At 31.2% G+C, this 13,837-nt stretch overlaps 1 protein-coding gene across 1 annotated transcript in view; it reads right to left on the bottom strand.

Annotated features, from left to right (window-relative positions):
* The window catches only part of LOC139522748 (uncharacterized), a 59,422-nt gene extending 47,549 nt beyond the window's left edge, over nucleotides 1–11,873 (bottom strand). Inside the window, exons 1-4 of the mRNA XM_071316253.1 lie at nucleotides 11,671–11,873; nucleotides 8,145–8,302; nucleotides 7,284–7,453; nucleotides 458–505 (exon numbers count right to left, since the gene is read on the bottom strand). Of these exons, the coding sequence (XP_071172354.1) occupies nucleotides 458–505; nucleotides 7,284–7,453; nucleotides 8,145–8,302; nucleotides 11,671–11,850 (556 nt within the window). The 5' untranslated portion in view covers nucleotides 11,851–11,873. The remainder of the gene's footprint in view (nucleotides 1–457; nucleotides 506–7,283; nucleotides 7,454–8,144; nucleotides 8,303–11,670) is intronic.
* Between the last annotated feature and the right edge of the window lie 1,964 nt (nucleotides 11,874–13,837).

The following is a 13,837-nucleotide window of genomic DNA, read 5'->3' as shown; positions in this document are numbered from 1 at the left end:
GAATAAACAAAAAACAAAGGGGTAAAATGCAAGTTTTGACTGATATTTTTTAAACCATAATAAACTAAAAGGTAACAAATACTCTGACAGTTGTGACTGATATTTTTTAAACCATAATAAACTAAAAGGTAACAAATACTCTGACAGTTGTGACGTACTCAGACAATTGGAAGTTCTCAACATACTCAACATTTTTGTTGCAGTCAGATTTTCTCTATTTTCATTACAGTTTTCAAAATATTATACATAACTTGCATGCTACCATTATGTTCTATATCTAGCCATGTCGGCCATTGGTTGGTGGTTAACAGTTGGGATAATTGGTCATATGCTAAAACAAGATAATCTAATGATAAAGTTTGATTAAAATTGGCTAATAAGGATAACATTTTTATAAAAGTAAGCACACAACGACGACACAAGACACATTGTTTACCTTTTCAACTTGGCTACTTACATGTACTATGTCCCTGGATAGTAAAGACATCACCGACACCTGCTTTAGCTGTAAGAAATTCTCAATCTTATATTCATTATGACTACAAAGTGTTCATGTTTTATAAATCAGCTAATATGATAATTAAAACTGTGCAACCAAACTGCAGAATAATTAAAATGGGAATTATTGTAGGTATTGATTATTGAATAAGAAAGGGTTCGTTCTTACGTAAGCATCCGAGTTTTAGGAAGAACACATACCTTTAAAAGAACCAGTGCTTAATAAAGGCAGTAAGAATATAATGCTGTTAACTAGCACAACAAACTGCTCAGAGTCTGAATTGACCAGTTTTTGTGCTCGACCAGTAAAATCGAGCACACATTTCACTCGACTAGTCTCGAAATTGTCTCGACTGTACTTAACTGTACTTAACTGTACTTAAGTGTACTCGACTAGGTATCGACTTTACTAGATTAGTCTGATTCAGTACTTGATGATCTTTGTGTAGTCTAAAATAGTCTTGACCAAGGCTCGACCTGTCTCGACCTGTCTTGACTAGTTCCAACCTGTCTCGACTAGTCTCGACTCAGTCTCTACCAGTCTCGACTCAGTCTCTACCAGTCTCGACTCAGTCTCATCCAGTCTCGACCTGTCTCGACTAGTCTTGACCTTCAAATTTAGTTTTGACTGGTGTAAATCAGCCCATCTAACTAAATTAAATATTGATCTTAAAAAATTCAAGCTTATTTGGTAGTTTGATTTATTGCTGTGAAATGAAAGAATTTAATTTTACAATATGTCAAAATAAGAATTATTATATAAAAATTCAGATATGCATCTTTAATTTGTTTTTAACTTTTTCAAATCAACTTGGATTTTGATCAAACTATGCAGCTATCTTAGATATATATATCAAGCTTACTGAATCCCATTTCATTTAGTTTTTTGTTGTATTGCTGTAAAATTTAAGAATTGAAGTAATCTTGGTTAAAAAAGCTAGGATTTGCAATTCGGACAAAATAGAGATAGTGCACTTTAATTTTTTTTATAACTTTTTCAAATCAACTTGGATTTTCATCAAACTATGAACTATCTTAGATATATACCAAACTTACTGAATCCCAGGTTATTTTGTTTCTTGTTGTATTGCTGTCAAATTTAAAAATTAAATTAATCTAGGTAAAAAAAGATAGAATTTTGCAGTTCGAACAAAATAGAGATAGTACACTTTAAGTTTTTGAATAACTTTTTCAAATCAACTTGGATTTTATTCAAACTATACAGCTACCTTGGTGATGTATTAATCTTACTAAATCCCAGGTTGTTATGAAGTTTGGTGTATTTCTGTCAAATTTAAGAATTTAATTAATCTACATGTAGGTCAAAAAGCTACGATATTAGAAATATATCTTTCCTCATAATATATAAATGATATTAAATTTTTGTTTTAACCAAAAATAAAGGTGTCTTTTTTTAAGATTTCATAAATTTTTCAATCAGCTTAAACAAAATAAACAACATTTTTTTGTTAAAATCATGAACTTTCATGACAATCCTTGATAACCTTTTAAAAAAAGAAATGTGTTCCAAAGTTACAGTATAAATTTATTTTAATCAAATCTTAAAATATTTTTTTGTCAAATTTAATGACATGGCACTATACATTATTTAATTACATCAGTACACGTGAGTTTTACAGGTAAAAGGAAAGCACTACTTTTCTTAAACTCATGTATTACTTATCTTGTGAATTAAAAAAAGCCTTGCGATTTAGATTTAACAGCATGTCGCAACTTTGAATAAATGTTATTTAGAATTTAAAACTCTCTGTTAGATGTGATCTTTTTAATAAGTTTGCCCCAAGCAGAAGGTATTGCTTTATAAATCACCACAAATCAGAAGGACTTTTTGATATATTTATATAATATATATCAAAAGGAATAAAACATTAAAGGAATTATATAACTATTTTATATATACTTTTTCCCAAATTATGAGGAAAGATATATTTCTAATATCGTAGCTTTTTGACCTAGATTAATTAAATTCTTAAATTTGACAGAAATACACCAAACTAAATAACACCCTGTGATTCAGTAAGATCAATATATTGCAAAGATTGTCGTAGAGTTTGATAAAAATCTAAGTTGATTTGGAAAAGTTATGAAAAAAATTAAAGTGTACTATCTTTATTTTGTCCAAATTGCACATCCTAGCTTTTTTTACCAAGATTACTTTTATTCTTCAATTTTACGGCAATACAACAAAAAACTAAATGAAACGGGATTCAGTAAGCTTGATATATATCTAAGATAGCTAGTTTGATGAAAATCCAAGTTGATTTGAAAAATTTATAAAAAAAATTAAAGTGTACTATCCCTATTTTGTCCGAATTGCAAATCCTAGCTTTTTCTACCAAAATTACTTTAATTCTTAAATTTTACAGCAATACAACCAAAAACTAAATGAAATGAGATTCAGTAAGCTTGATATCTATCAAAGATAGCTGCATAGTTTGATGAAAATCCAAGTTGATTTGAAAAAGTTATAAAAAAAATTAAAAATGCCTATCTGAATTTTTATATAATAATTTTTAAAATTAAATTCTTTCATTTCACAGCAATAAATCAAACTACCTATTAAGCTTGAATTTTGTAAGATCAATATTTAATTTAGTTAGATGGGCTGATTTACACCAGTCAAAACTAAATTTGAAAGTCAAGACTAGTCGAGACAGGTCGAGACTGGTTGAGACTGAGTCGAGACTAGTCGAGACAGGTCGAGACTAATCAAGACAGGTCGAGACAGGTCAAGCCTTGGTCAAGACTATTTCAGACTACACAAAGATCATTAAATACTGAATCAGACTAATTAAGTAAAGTCGAGACCTAGTCGAGTACACTTAAGTACAGTAAAGTACAGTCGAGACAATGTCCAGACAAGTCGAGTAAAATGTGTGCTCGATTTTACTGGTCGAGCACAAAAACTGGTCAATTCAGACTCTGAGCAGTTTGTAGTGTAGTGATACATTGATTTAACTGGAACAAATCCAGGTCACAATCCAACTCTGGATAAACACATCAACTATAAGAGGAATCAAATAAAGGAAACCGCTGTTCGAAAGTAATAAATCGATGGAGAAAAAACAAGTCCGGGTTACAAATTAAAACTTACGGAAACAGAAATATAGGAGCAATCAACGACACAACAAAATACAAAACGACAATGCTACTCACACAGAAACGAACTACATTTTCCTGACTTCGCACAGGACATTTTCAAAAATGGTTGGTTGAACCTGGTGTTGTGGCAAGCCGAACCTCCCGCTTTCATGGCAAAGTAAAATGTAACACTAAAACGATAACATCACATGACAGGACTACAATACAAATGAATGGTCAAACATTCAGGATAGAGAAATTCACAAATTAACAATACAATAGAACATTACGACAAGCTAATAGTTATAAAATTATCAGGCTTAACATTAAACACGCCAGACTCGTCATTCATTAATGCACTAATGTAAAAATTGAAAAGAAAGCCAAACCAAGATAAACCCAAAAAAAGAATAAAATGGTTGGGTCAACCTGGTTTTATGCCTTATGAAAAATACCGCTTAACTAACAACATAACGAGACAGAAATACACTACAAAAAAATGCACGAACACTCAGAACACAGTCCATTTTAACATGTAAACAACATAAGAATAGCCAGTAACACCTCAAGTTACCTTTGGACAAAACTAAAATACATTCTAATAGAAAAATAAACTATGCGTCATATGAATGTATCAACGCCACAGAAAAGTAGAATATGAATGAAGGCAACAGTAGTTATACCGCTGTTCAAAATTCATAAATCGATTGAGACAAAAATAAATCTGGGTTACAAACTAAAACTGATGGAAACACATCAAATAAAAGAGAACTTCGACACAACAGAACCACAACATTAAAATGTAACACACAAACAGAAACGAACTATAATATAACAGTGGCCATTTTCCTGACTTGGTACAGGACATTTAATAAAAATACAATACTACAATACAAATACATGGGAGAACATACAGGACAGAAAAAAACACAAGAATAATAGCTAACAAAAGATGTCAGGTTTAAAACTTAATACACCAGACGCGCGGGTCGTTTACACAAGACTAACCAATAAAGCGTTGATGAAAAAAATCTCGAAAACCAAAAAATGTATAAAGCCGAAGAGCACCGAGGACCAAAAATTCCAAAACATAAGCCAAATACGGCTAAGGTTGTCTGCCTGAGATAAGAAAAACCTAATTATTTAGAATAATTCATACTTTTGCAAACTGTAAATTTGTATAAATAAAGGCAACAGTAGTATACCGCTGTTCAAAACTCATAAATCCATGGACAAAAAACAAAATCGGGGTAACAAACTAAAACCGAGGGAAACGCATTAAATATAAGAGGAGAACAACGACATAACACCGAAACGTAACACACACAGAAACGGACCAAGCATCAGACAAAACACCACGAGAATAACAAATATAACCTGAAAACCAAATACATGAATTTGGGATAGACAAGTACCGTGCCACGTCTTATCTCAATTTCTCAAAAATAAGAGAAAACACAAACGACTCAACGTTAAAATGCAACACACACAGAAACAAACAATAATATAACAATGGCCATCTTTCTGACTTGGTACAGGACACTTTTAAAGGGGAATAAAAGTGGTGGGTTGAACCTGGTTTTGTGGCATGCCAAACCTCGCACTTTAATGGCAAAGTTAAATATAACATTGAAATGACAACATAATATTGCAGGACTACAATAAAAATTAATAGAACATATTAGACAAAGAAAAACATGATTAATAGATAACAAAAAGCATCAGGTTTAAAATTCAATACGCCAAAAACGCGCCTTATAATAGCTATCACAGGTACCAGGATATAATAAATATTAATGATAAAACTAATGACTAACTACAAAATAAAAACGGATAGATGAATAATCTTAAATCGATAAACGCACAAATTTAAGTGACGTTACATTTGAATATCTAAAGATTTCCCAACTTATAGGATAGAGTTAGAATAGAATTCAAGATAAGGTTTGAAATGTTGATATAACATGAAAAATAAATACTAATTGATATCAAATTGTGGTAGAATATTTTTTTTATCTAGTTATGTTGGTATTTCTTCTTAATCAAAATGTAAACCAAATATATTGTATAAATTTAATTGAACCAAACAAAAATCTTATTAATGAACTGGATGATTAATTTTCTCTTCCATAACAAACGAATACAACAGAAAAAATAAGATTTACAACTACAAACGATAAAACATATGACAAAATCCGACGAGTATAACAAATACTTCATCAAAACTAAATACGAGAACTTCCTATAGAAAGGAACCGTGGCACGTCTCATACCAATGCGAATTTACACTCAGCAAAACAGCTACAATCAGGAAAAAGTAACGTTCAACAATTAAACGATCAAACGACGTAATGACAAACCACAATCTAACACATTGTAAAATTAGGCCAACAGATCATGATAAACTTTCGATTGTCTACAAAAAGTAAGAGATAGTAGTGATACCTCTATTTTTGTATAAATCTAGATGTTAATTAGTCATTGTTCATTGTATGTCTACTTAGTACCCACAAAAATAAAGAAAATAATGTACAATTTATCTAAAAGTATCTTTAAAGCAAAATAAATAATCAAAACGCATGTTACATCTAAGACTTGTACTTAGCTGTGTAACTTTACCTAGTGTACTTGGATTTGAAACTTTTCCAAGTCTATAATTGAAGACAAATTACATTAAAGATGTGTACACTGCTCTTATTAGAAAGAAATATGATGCAGCGAGCTGATGAGTAAAAATTATAAACATATTTGTTACCATCCGTCTTAACAATATTTATTTTGGGGTGGTGTCTGTTTTAAATTAAGATGGTAAAGAAAAAAAATTGCAGAAAGTTTACATTCTTTAATAGTTATCCCATAAGGACGCGGTGTGTCAGTGTAAGATCACCCCGATGGCCGGAGGCCAGAGGGTGATCTAACACTGACACACCAAGTCCGACTGGGATAACTATTTTACATCCCAGCTGTTTTAGATTAGACGAAAAACCATTTACAATTCATAAAATCTAGTTTAGAACGACACACAACCATAACAATATATTTTATATATTACTATATGATGTATACCCTTTTTGACCCCCAAACACGATGAGTAGATATCAAACAATGTCAACTCGCCCACTTGCCAATCGGCCCACGCTATATCGCCACTTTATAAAAATATCGTCCCAATCTTGTTTACCGACTTGCCCCTTTATGAAAAAGTGTAAAATCAAATTGAACAATCAGTCTGAAAACTCACAAATTAACGTAAAAGGTTAAAACCCCACTGAATAAAGGTTTGAAAACTCGCCCCACTAATAAAAATATCTTGCTTCCTTTAAGTATGTCAAATTACTATTATTTCGTATCAAGTCGTCCTGGTGTAGTGGTATGTGTCGTGGCTTGATATGCTAAAGGTCTTGAGTTCGAATCCCAGCATATCTACTGGATTTTTTCTACGTGAATTTTGATAGATAGTCTTTTCCGTAAAATTAATATAAGTTTTATAGTGGATTTGACATTCCCGCCAAAATGTTACAGAACAAAGGAAAGCATGCATTACAAAGAAACTCAAACAAGGGTGATCTGGCAGGGGTGATCCGGCTCAGATCACCCCTGTTAGAACAAAGGAGCTGGGATGTAAATTAAAGAAAATATTTTCTAATAGAATTTCATAGGCTTATAATTGAATGAAGACTCACTATATCCCCAATGAGCTGAGGTCTGATCTGGAGCATAATAGAAAGCTGGTTTCTTGTCAGTTTCAAGAAAGCATCTGTTTGCTGTAGATATAAACATCCAACCAGTTGAATCACATTTGGATTTATCAGCATTCTGACTGGCATAAAATTCTCTGAGGAAATCTGGATCTCTGAAATGGTTTCATTGATAATTGAACCATATGCAAAATATTTTTCTTTTATTTTACTGAAGATGATGCATTTAATCTATATCATTATGCTTTAGGAATATAGATCTCAATAATAATATAATGTGTTATGTATTGTAACCTTGTTGTTGAATGTACATTTCTGACAAGTTTTATAGAAGTTATAAGTCAAGAGACATTTACATCATTTAGAAAATTGATTTATAGTGAAGCAGATATGAAGAATATGAGATAATGCATTAACTATTTTTAGAATCTGACAAAGTCAGTTTAAACAAACCAGCAGCTATGGATGTCTTCAGGAATTCTGTTAAAATAAAAATATCTACAGACAACTAAAATTTTCATGAAATATTTAATGCCCAGGGGGCACTGATTCTTCCGAAAGTATAATTCAAACAAAAGTACATCTATAAGTGCTGTATTTATGTAGATAGCCAGTAACTATAACAAACATCATACTCGATCTTACCTCATTCAGCACTTTTCCCGCAAGAATTAAAAATAAAACCTGAGCTGTACAGTTTTGATACACAGTTTTATATATGAACAAACACTAAGTAGCAGGATATAAAACCAGAATGCATCATGCAGTATATACAGGTTTAACATACGCTTACATTTACTTTAGTATCTGAGAAATTGAAACCTTATCAAATGTATTAATACTTACTTTGACATTGCAAAATACTGTTTAGTTGTAGATTGCAAATCAACCCATGACGAATCTATGATTCTGCTAGGGGTAAACCAACTCATCTTATCTGATCCTGTAGCATTGAACAGGATGAAAGCTTTCTCTACACCATTTTTGTATATAGATACCCTGACCTGTAATATATTTTGATTATTTTTTCTATACTTTATTTTCGATCATTTTATTCAAATAAGAAAAGGTAACCTTACTCTGTGCCAAACTTTCATTTGGTTTGTTTGAAAGATTTGTTGTCTGACATTGTTGTCGGTCAGAGAGAGTTTGATTGCACATAAAGAGGACACGTCGATGTTCCATTACTAATCACATTTCTAAACGTCCAGCTCATTCTTAAAAAAATGATCATAAATAAAAGAAGGTCACTTCAGCAATTTGTTTGTCATTTTATTTGATAAAATACAGTTACTGGTCAATTTTTTAAAGTAGTGATGACATATTATCATAGTATACATGAATAAATTAAGATGTAATGTATTATCAAATAAAGGCAACAGTAGTATACATCTGTTCAAAATGCATAAATCGTTAGAGAAAAAACAAAGTACGGGTTACAAACTAAAACTGATGGAAACGTTTCAAATATAAGAGAACTACGACCCAACAAAGACACAACACTGAAACGTAACACACAGATAAAAGATTTTTAATGTGACTATGACCATTTTTCTGACTTGGTACATGGCACTATATGAACACATGGTGAGTTGAACCTGGTTTTGTGGCATGCCAAACCTCCTGCTTTAATGTTAATTATAACATTAAAATTACAACATTACACGACATGGTTACAATAAATGAAAAGATAAATGAGAGAAAATATAGGACAGAGAAACAAACGAATAATAGCCATCCAAAGGAAACAGGTTAAAAAATATTTGTATACACCAGACGCGCGCTACGTCCACACAAAACTATGCTCGGATGCGAAAATTTTGAAAGCCATAACAACTACCAAGTTGAAGATCGCCGAGGACCAAAAGTTTCAAAAAGTTGCGAGGCCAAGGTTATCTTGGTCCGTTTCTCTGTGTGTTACATTTTAGTGTTGTGTCGTTTTTCTCCTTTTATATTTGATGCGTTTCCCTCGGTTTTAGTTTGTTACCCCGATTTTGTTTTTTGTCCATGGATGTATGAGTTTTGAACAGCGGTATACTACTGTTGCCGTTATTTATCTGCCTGGGACAAAACGTCATTATTATCAAGAATTATACATAGTTTTGCAAACAGTAACTTTTATAAAATGACTATATAATAGATGTACATGATTAAAATGAAGTGGCAACTAGCTATAGAATAAAACACGAATAAATTACAAAATCACAGCCCTGTTGCCATAGTCAATGCTACGCCCAAAGTGACTTCACATATAAATTGCTAAAACGTGTTCAGAAAATTAAGATTTTTTTTTATAAAATTCAAGATTAGATTTGTATGACTCATCTAACTTGTATTAATAACAGTGAGCATTATAATACTAATAAATATTTAATTGAAGTAGTAATTAGATAATTAATTGTATTATCTAGCTTGTGGTTGATTTTTCTGATCAAACTGCAAACCAAATATATAGTGTAAATTTCGTTGATCCAAAATTAAATCTACCAAATGAACTGGATGAGTAGTTATCCCCCCAAAAAACACAATAATACAACAGAAAAAATACGATTTACAACTACAAACGTTAAAACATTTGAAAAATTCTGATGACAACAACAAACACAACATCAAAACCAAAGAAATTAGTTTGGAATGGATAAGTATCGTGCCACGTCTTTAGGCAATACGATTTCATACTCAGAAAACCATTCACATTCGGGAATATGTCACGTTCTGTAATAAAAAGATCAGACGGCGTAATGACAAACCACAATTCAACACGTGATACAAATTTCCATGGTTATTTTGGACAAGGATACATCGTATGGATCAACCAATTCGTGATGGTGTCCGTAAAATTTGCGTAGTGTCATTTTTAATCTTTCGTCCTCATAACTTTGTTTCTGCGTTAGGAGCACACTCCTGTATATATGTATATGAAGTGCGTATAGTGTGAACATGCACGAGAATAACGTATTAGTTGAGATATGTTAACACAATACGAAGGAGGCAGAGGGTATGTTAGTACTGAGAAATGGGAAATTGATAATTATTAACGTTTTAATGTATTGATTGCCCATAAAGGTTATTCATGAATTTGGCCTACCGAATTAGACTATTTTTCTGGGATTGTTATTACATGAACCACACGACGGGTCCCACATGTGGAGCAGGATCTGGTTACCCTTCCCGAACACCCCAGTGTTTTATTTGGTTCGTGTCGTTTAGATTTTAGTTTTCTATGTTGTGTGTTTGTTCTATTATTTGTCTGTCCCTCTTGTATCTTTCGCCCCTCTTTTGTGCACTTGGTAAAAACAATATTATTTAATAATAAATTATGAAAACATTTTTATATCATTGCCAAATTGAAATCCTAGTTTTTCGTATCATGATAAAAGTTTAGAATTACATTATTATTTTTATTAATTTGCCTTGTATGTTTTGTAATGCCCCTAAAGTGATTGAGATGCTCTTTCGGTGAAGGACACAAGCCGATAACAGTACAATCTTTAAATATCGTACATAATTATAACTGTAATCTCTAATGTGAAGAGCGGTATACTTCTGTTGTATTTTTTTTTATTATTTCAAAATGCTAAATTTGAACATAGAAATCAAAGGAGTAGGTCCAGTAAGAGCCCTTTTTGGCCTCAAAATAAAGCAGTTTTACAAAATTTATAAAATGTAAACTTTAAGTTATTTATTGAACAGTAGAGTGCTTCTTCTACATAAATATGGGCTCTTTTTGACTATACAATGAACATATATCGGGTACTGGCACCTTAAAGTCAGGTTAAATTACTGAATTCTTCAAAATTCTAGAATTTTAGTTAAATTTTGGACGGTTTTCGTGTAACACGAAAGTGGCCGCATTCGTGTTCATCCTTAATATTGAAATGGAAGTTGTATTTTGTGATAATACATAACATATATAAAGGTTGAGGATGAACACGGATGCGGCCACTTTTATTTTTGACAAAACCATCCGAAAAGTGACATTTTTCGGCATACTTGGTTGATGTTTCATATTTGAGCTTGAATCGGACTAAATCAGTTCAAATCTTTCTCATAAACTAATTGAATCAAATGAAGTAGACACTTAAGTGTTTAAAAAGTGGTAAAAATCTTTTGTCAGATGAACCTGAAATTGGAGGCAAAAATCGGTCCTTACCGGACCTACTCCTTTCCATGACGACAAAACAATCTTAAAGCTTTGTGGTTTTTTATTTGCCAAAAAATAACATTTACTACCTGTCATTATGGTACTGTAAGCTAAAATAGTAGTCAAGTATAATTCTACCAAGCTAAATAGGCATAAAAAAAGATAAGATCCCTTAACATCATGAACATAACTAAAGCACTCTCTTTGTGGGACTTTTTTTCTTTTTACCTTATCCAAACAAAGAAATGTCCAGTTGTTTGACAATATTGGCTTATAATGTCCTGGGAAGTTTGGTGTCAGTGCCCGGGCGTCTTGTTGGAATTCATTAATTGTCTTAGTTGAGTTCCATAATCCAAACAAATCAGTAACACCCGGAGGATATGTTCCTACTCCAGTCACTCCCTTCATCAATAGTACATAACCATTCGGTGATGGCGCTTAAAATAAAAATCATCAATAGTACATAAACATTTGGTGATGGTGCTTAAAATAAATATCATTAATAGTATATAACCATTTGGTGATGGTGCTTAATATAAATATTATCAATAGTACATAACCATTTGGTGATGGTGCTTAAAATAAATATCATCAATAGTAAATAACCATTTGCTGATGGTGCTTAAAATGAATATCATATAAAGTACATAACCATTTTGTGACGCCTGCCGGTGCGGGAATTTCTCGCTATATTGAAGACCTGTTAGTGACCTTCTGCTGTTGTTTTTTGTATGGTCGGTTGTTGTCTCTTTGACACATTCCCCATTTCCTTTCTCAATTTTATGACATATATATATAAGGAAAACCTTTTAAAGTATCAAAATATGTGTCCATTTTATGGGTATGAGACCAATGTCTTTCTTTGGACAATTGTAAAAAATTGAAATAAAAATAATACCCTAGGAATAACTTGAATAATTATATAACATTCAAATTAAGACTTTGATAAAAGCCATAAAAGAATTACTATCCTGACTAAAATCTTGACTAAAATATACATGTTTGCAATCTAACAATTAAGGAGAGATAATATTTTGGATTAACTCTCTTTGATTGTTGAAATTTAGTTTGAGTGGGTATACATTTGTTAGTTTTTCCCCCATTAACCCCTTTATTTGGAAACAGGTAATCCAAAATTTGTTTTTATTTATAAAAAATCAGAAAACATATCATATAATGACAATCATGATTGTTGTTACTCTTGCTTTTTTTTTTTATTTATTTCAATTCTTATGATGTTTGCACAATGTTTTATAAAGATTTATTTCTGCATAAAGGTAGATTTATATACCAACTTGTTTATTCATATATAATATTACAGTTTTGTGTTTTCATAGACAGTTGTATGAGTTAAAGTGTAATTAAAAGAATGAAAATCATAAATGGAATGTTTATGCTATATCTAAGCTATTTAAATGACTAAGGATTCTTTAAAAAAATTCTCATACAACTGTCAAGGTTTAAATTCTAGAGAGAAACGGAGAGATGTGTTCGAATACTTGAAATCAAAGCTCTGTCATATTTACTGTCTGCAAGGCACACACTTTACTCAAAAAGATGAATCATTTATTAGAAACCAATGGGGAGGAGAATGCATTTTTAATTATTTTGCTTCAAATCAAAGAGGAGTTGCTATTTTTCTTGCAAATAATCTTGAATATAATATAAATAAGATAAAGAAAGATGATAATTGAAATTTTCTTGGTGTAAATATTACAATTGAAGGTAAAAATATAACACTTGTTCATTTATATGGACCAAATAATGACTCACCATCTTTTTATAATAAAGTTAATGAAATAATAGAAAACTTTAATTACCGACAAGTTATTCTGACAGAAGATTTTAACTTAGTTCAAAATCAGGCATTAGATACATACAATGATCTAAATATGAATAATCTAAGAGCAAGAGAAAAAATCTTTGAACTTATTGAAACTTATGATCTAACTGATCCCTTTCGAGAATACTACCCAGACAAGAAACGATTTACATGGAGAAAAATGCATACTCTGAAGCAACCTAGGCTCGATTTTTTTCTTATATTTTGGAGTTTTTTTTATCAAAATGTAAAAGAAGTAGAAATTCAAAACAGCTATATATCTGACCATTCGGCAATAGTTCTAGACTTTAAAATAAGTGATTTCAATATTGGGAAGGGTTTGTGGAAATTTAATAATAGTTTATTGTACGATATAGAATATGTTAAATCTGTTAAAGAAAAAAAACAAGTAAAAGGTCAATATGCAACTTTAGTATACAATAGAGACTCACTGGACCAGATTGATTGCTTAGATATTTAATTTACAATAAATGATCAGTTGTTCTTAGAAATATTAATGACAGAAATAAGGGAAAAAAACAATTTCCTTTGCATCATATAAAAAGAAAGAAA

This window comes from Mytilus edulis, chromosome 5, assembly GCF_963676685.1.
Source record: "Mytilus edulis chromosome 5, xbMytEdul2.2, whole genome shotgun sequence".
Classification (NCBI taxonomy): domain Eukaryota; kingdom Metazoa; phylum Mollusca; class Bivalvia; order Mytilida; family Mytilidae; genus Mytilus; species Mytilus edulis.
Note: the sequence above shows the minus strand (reverse complement) of the source record. Positions and strands in the feature narration are given on the sequence as shown.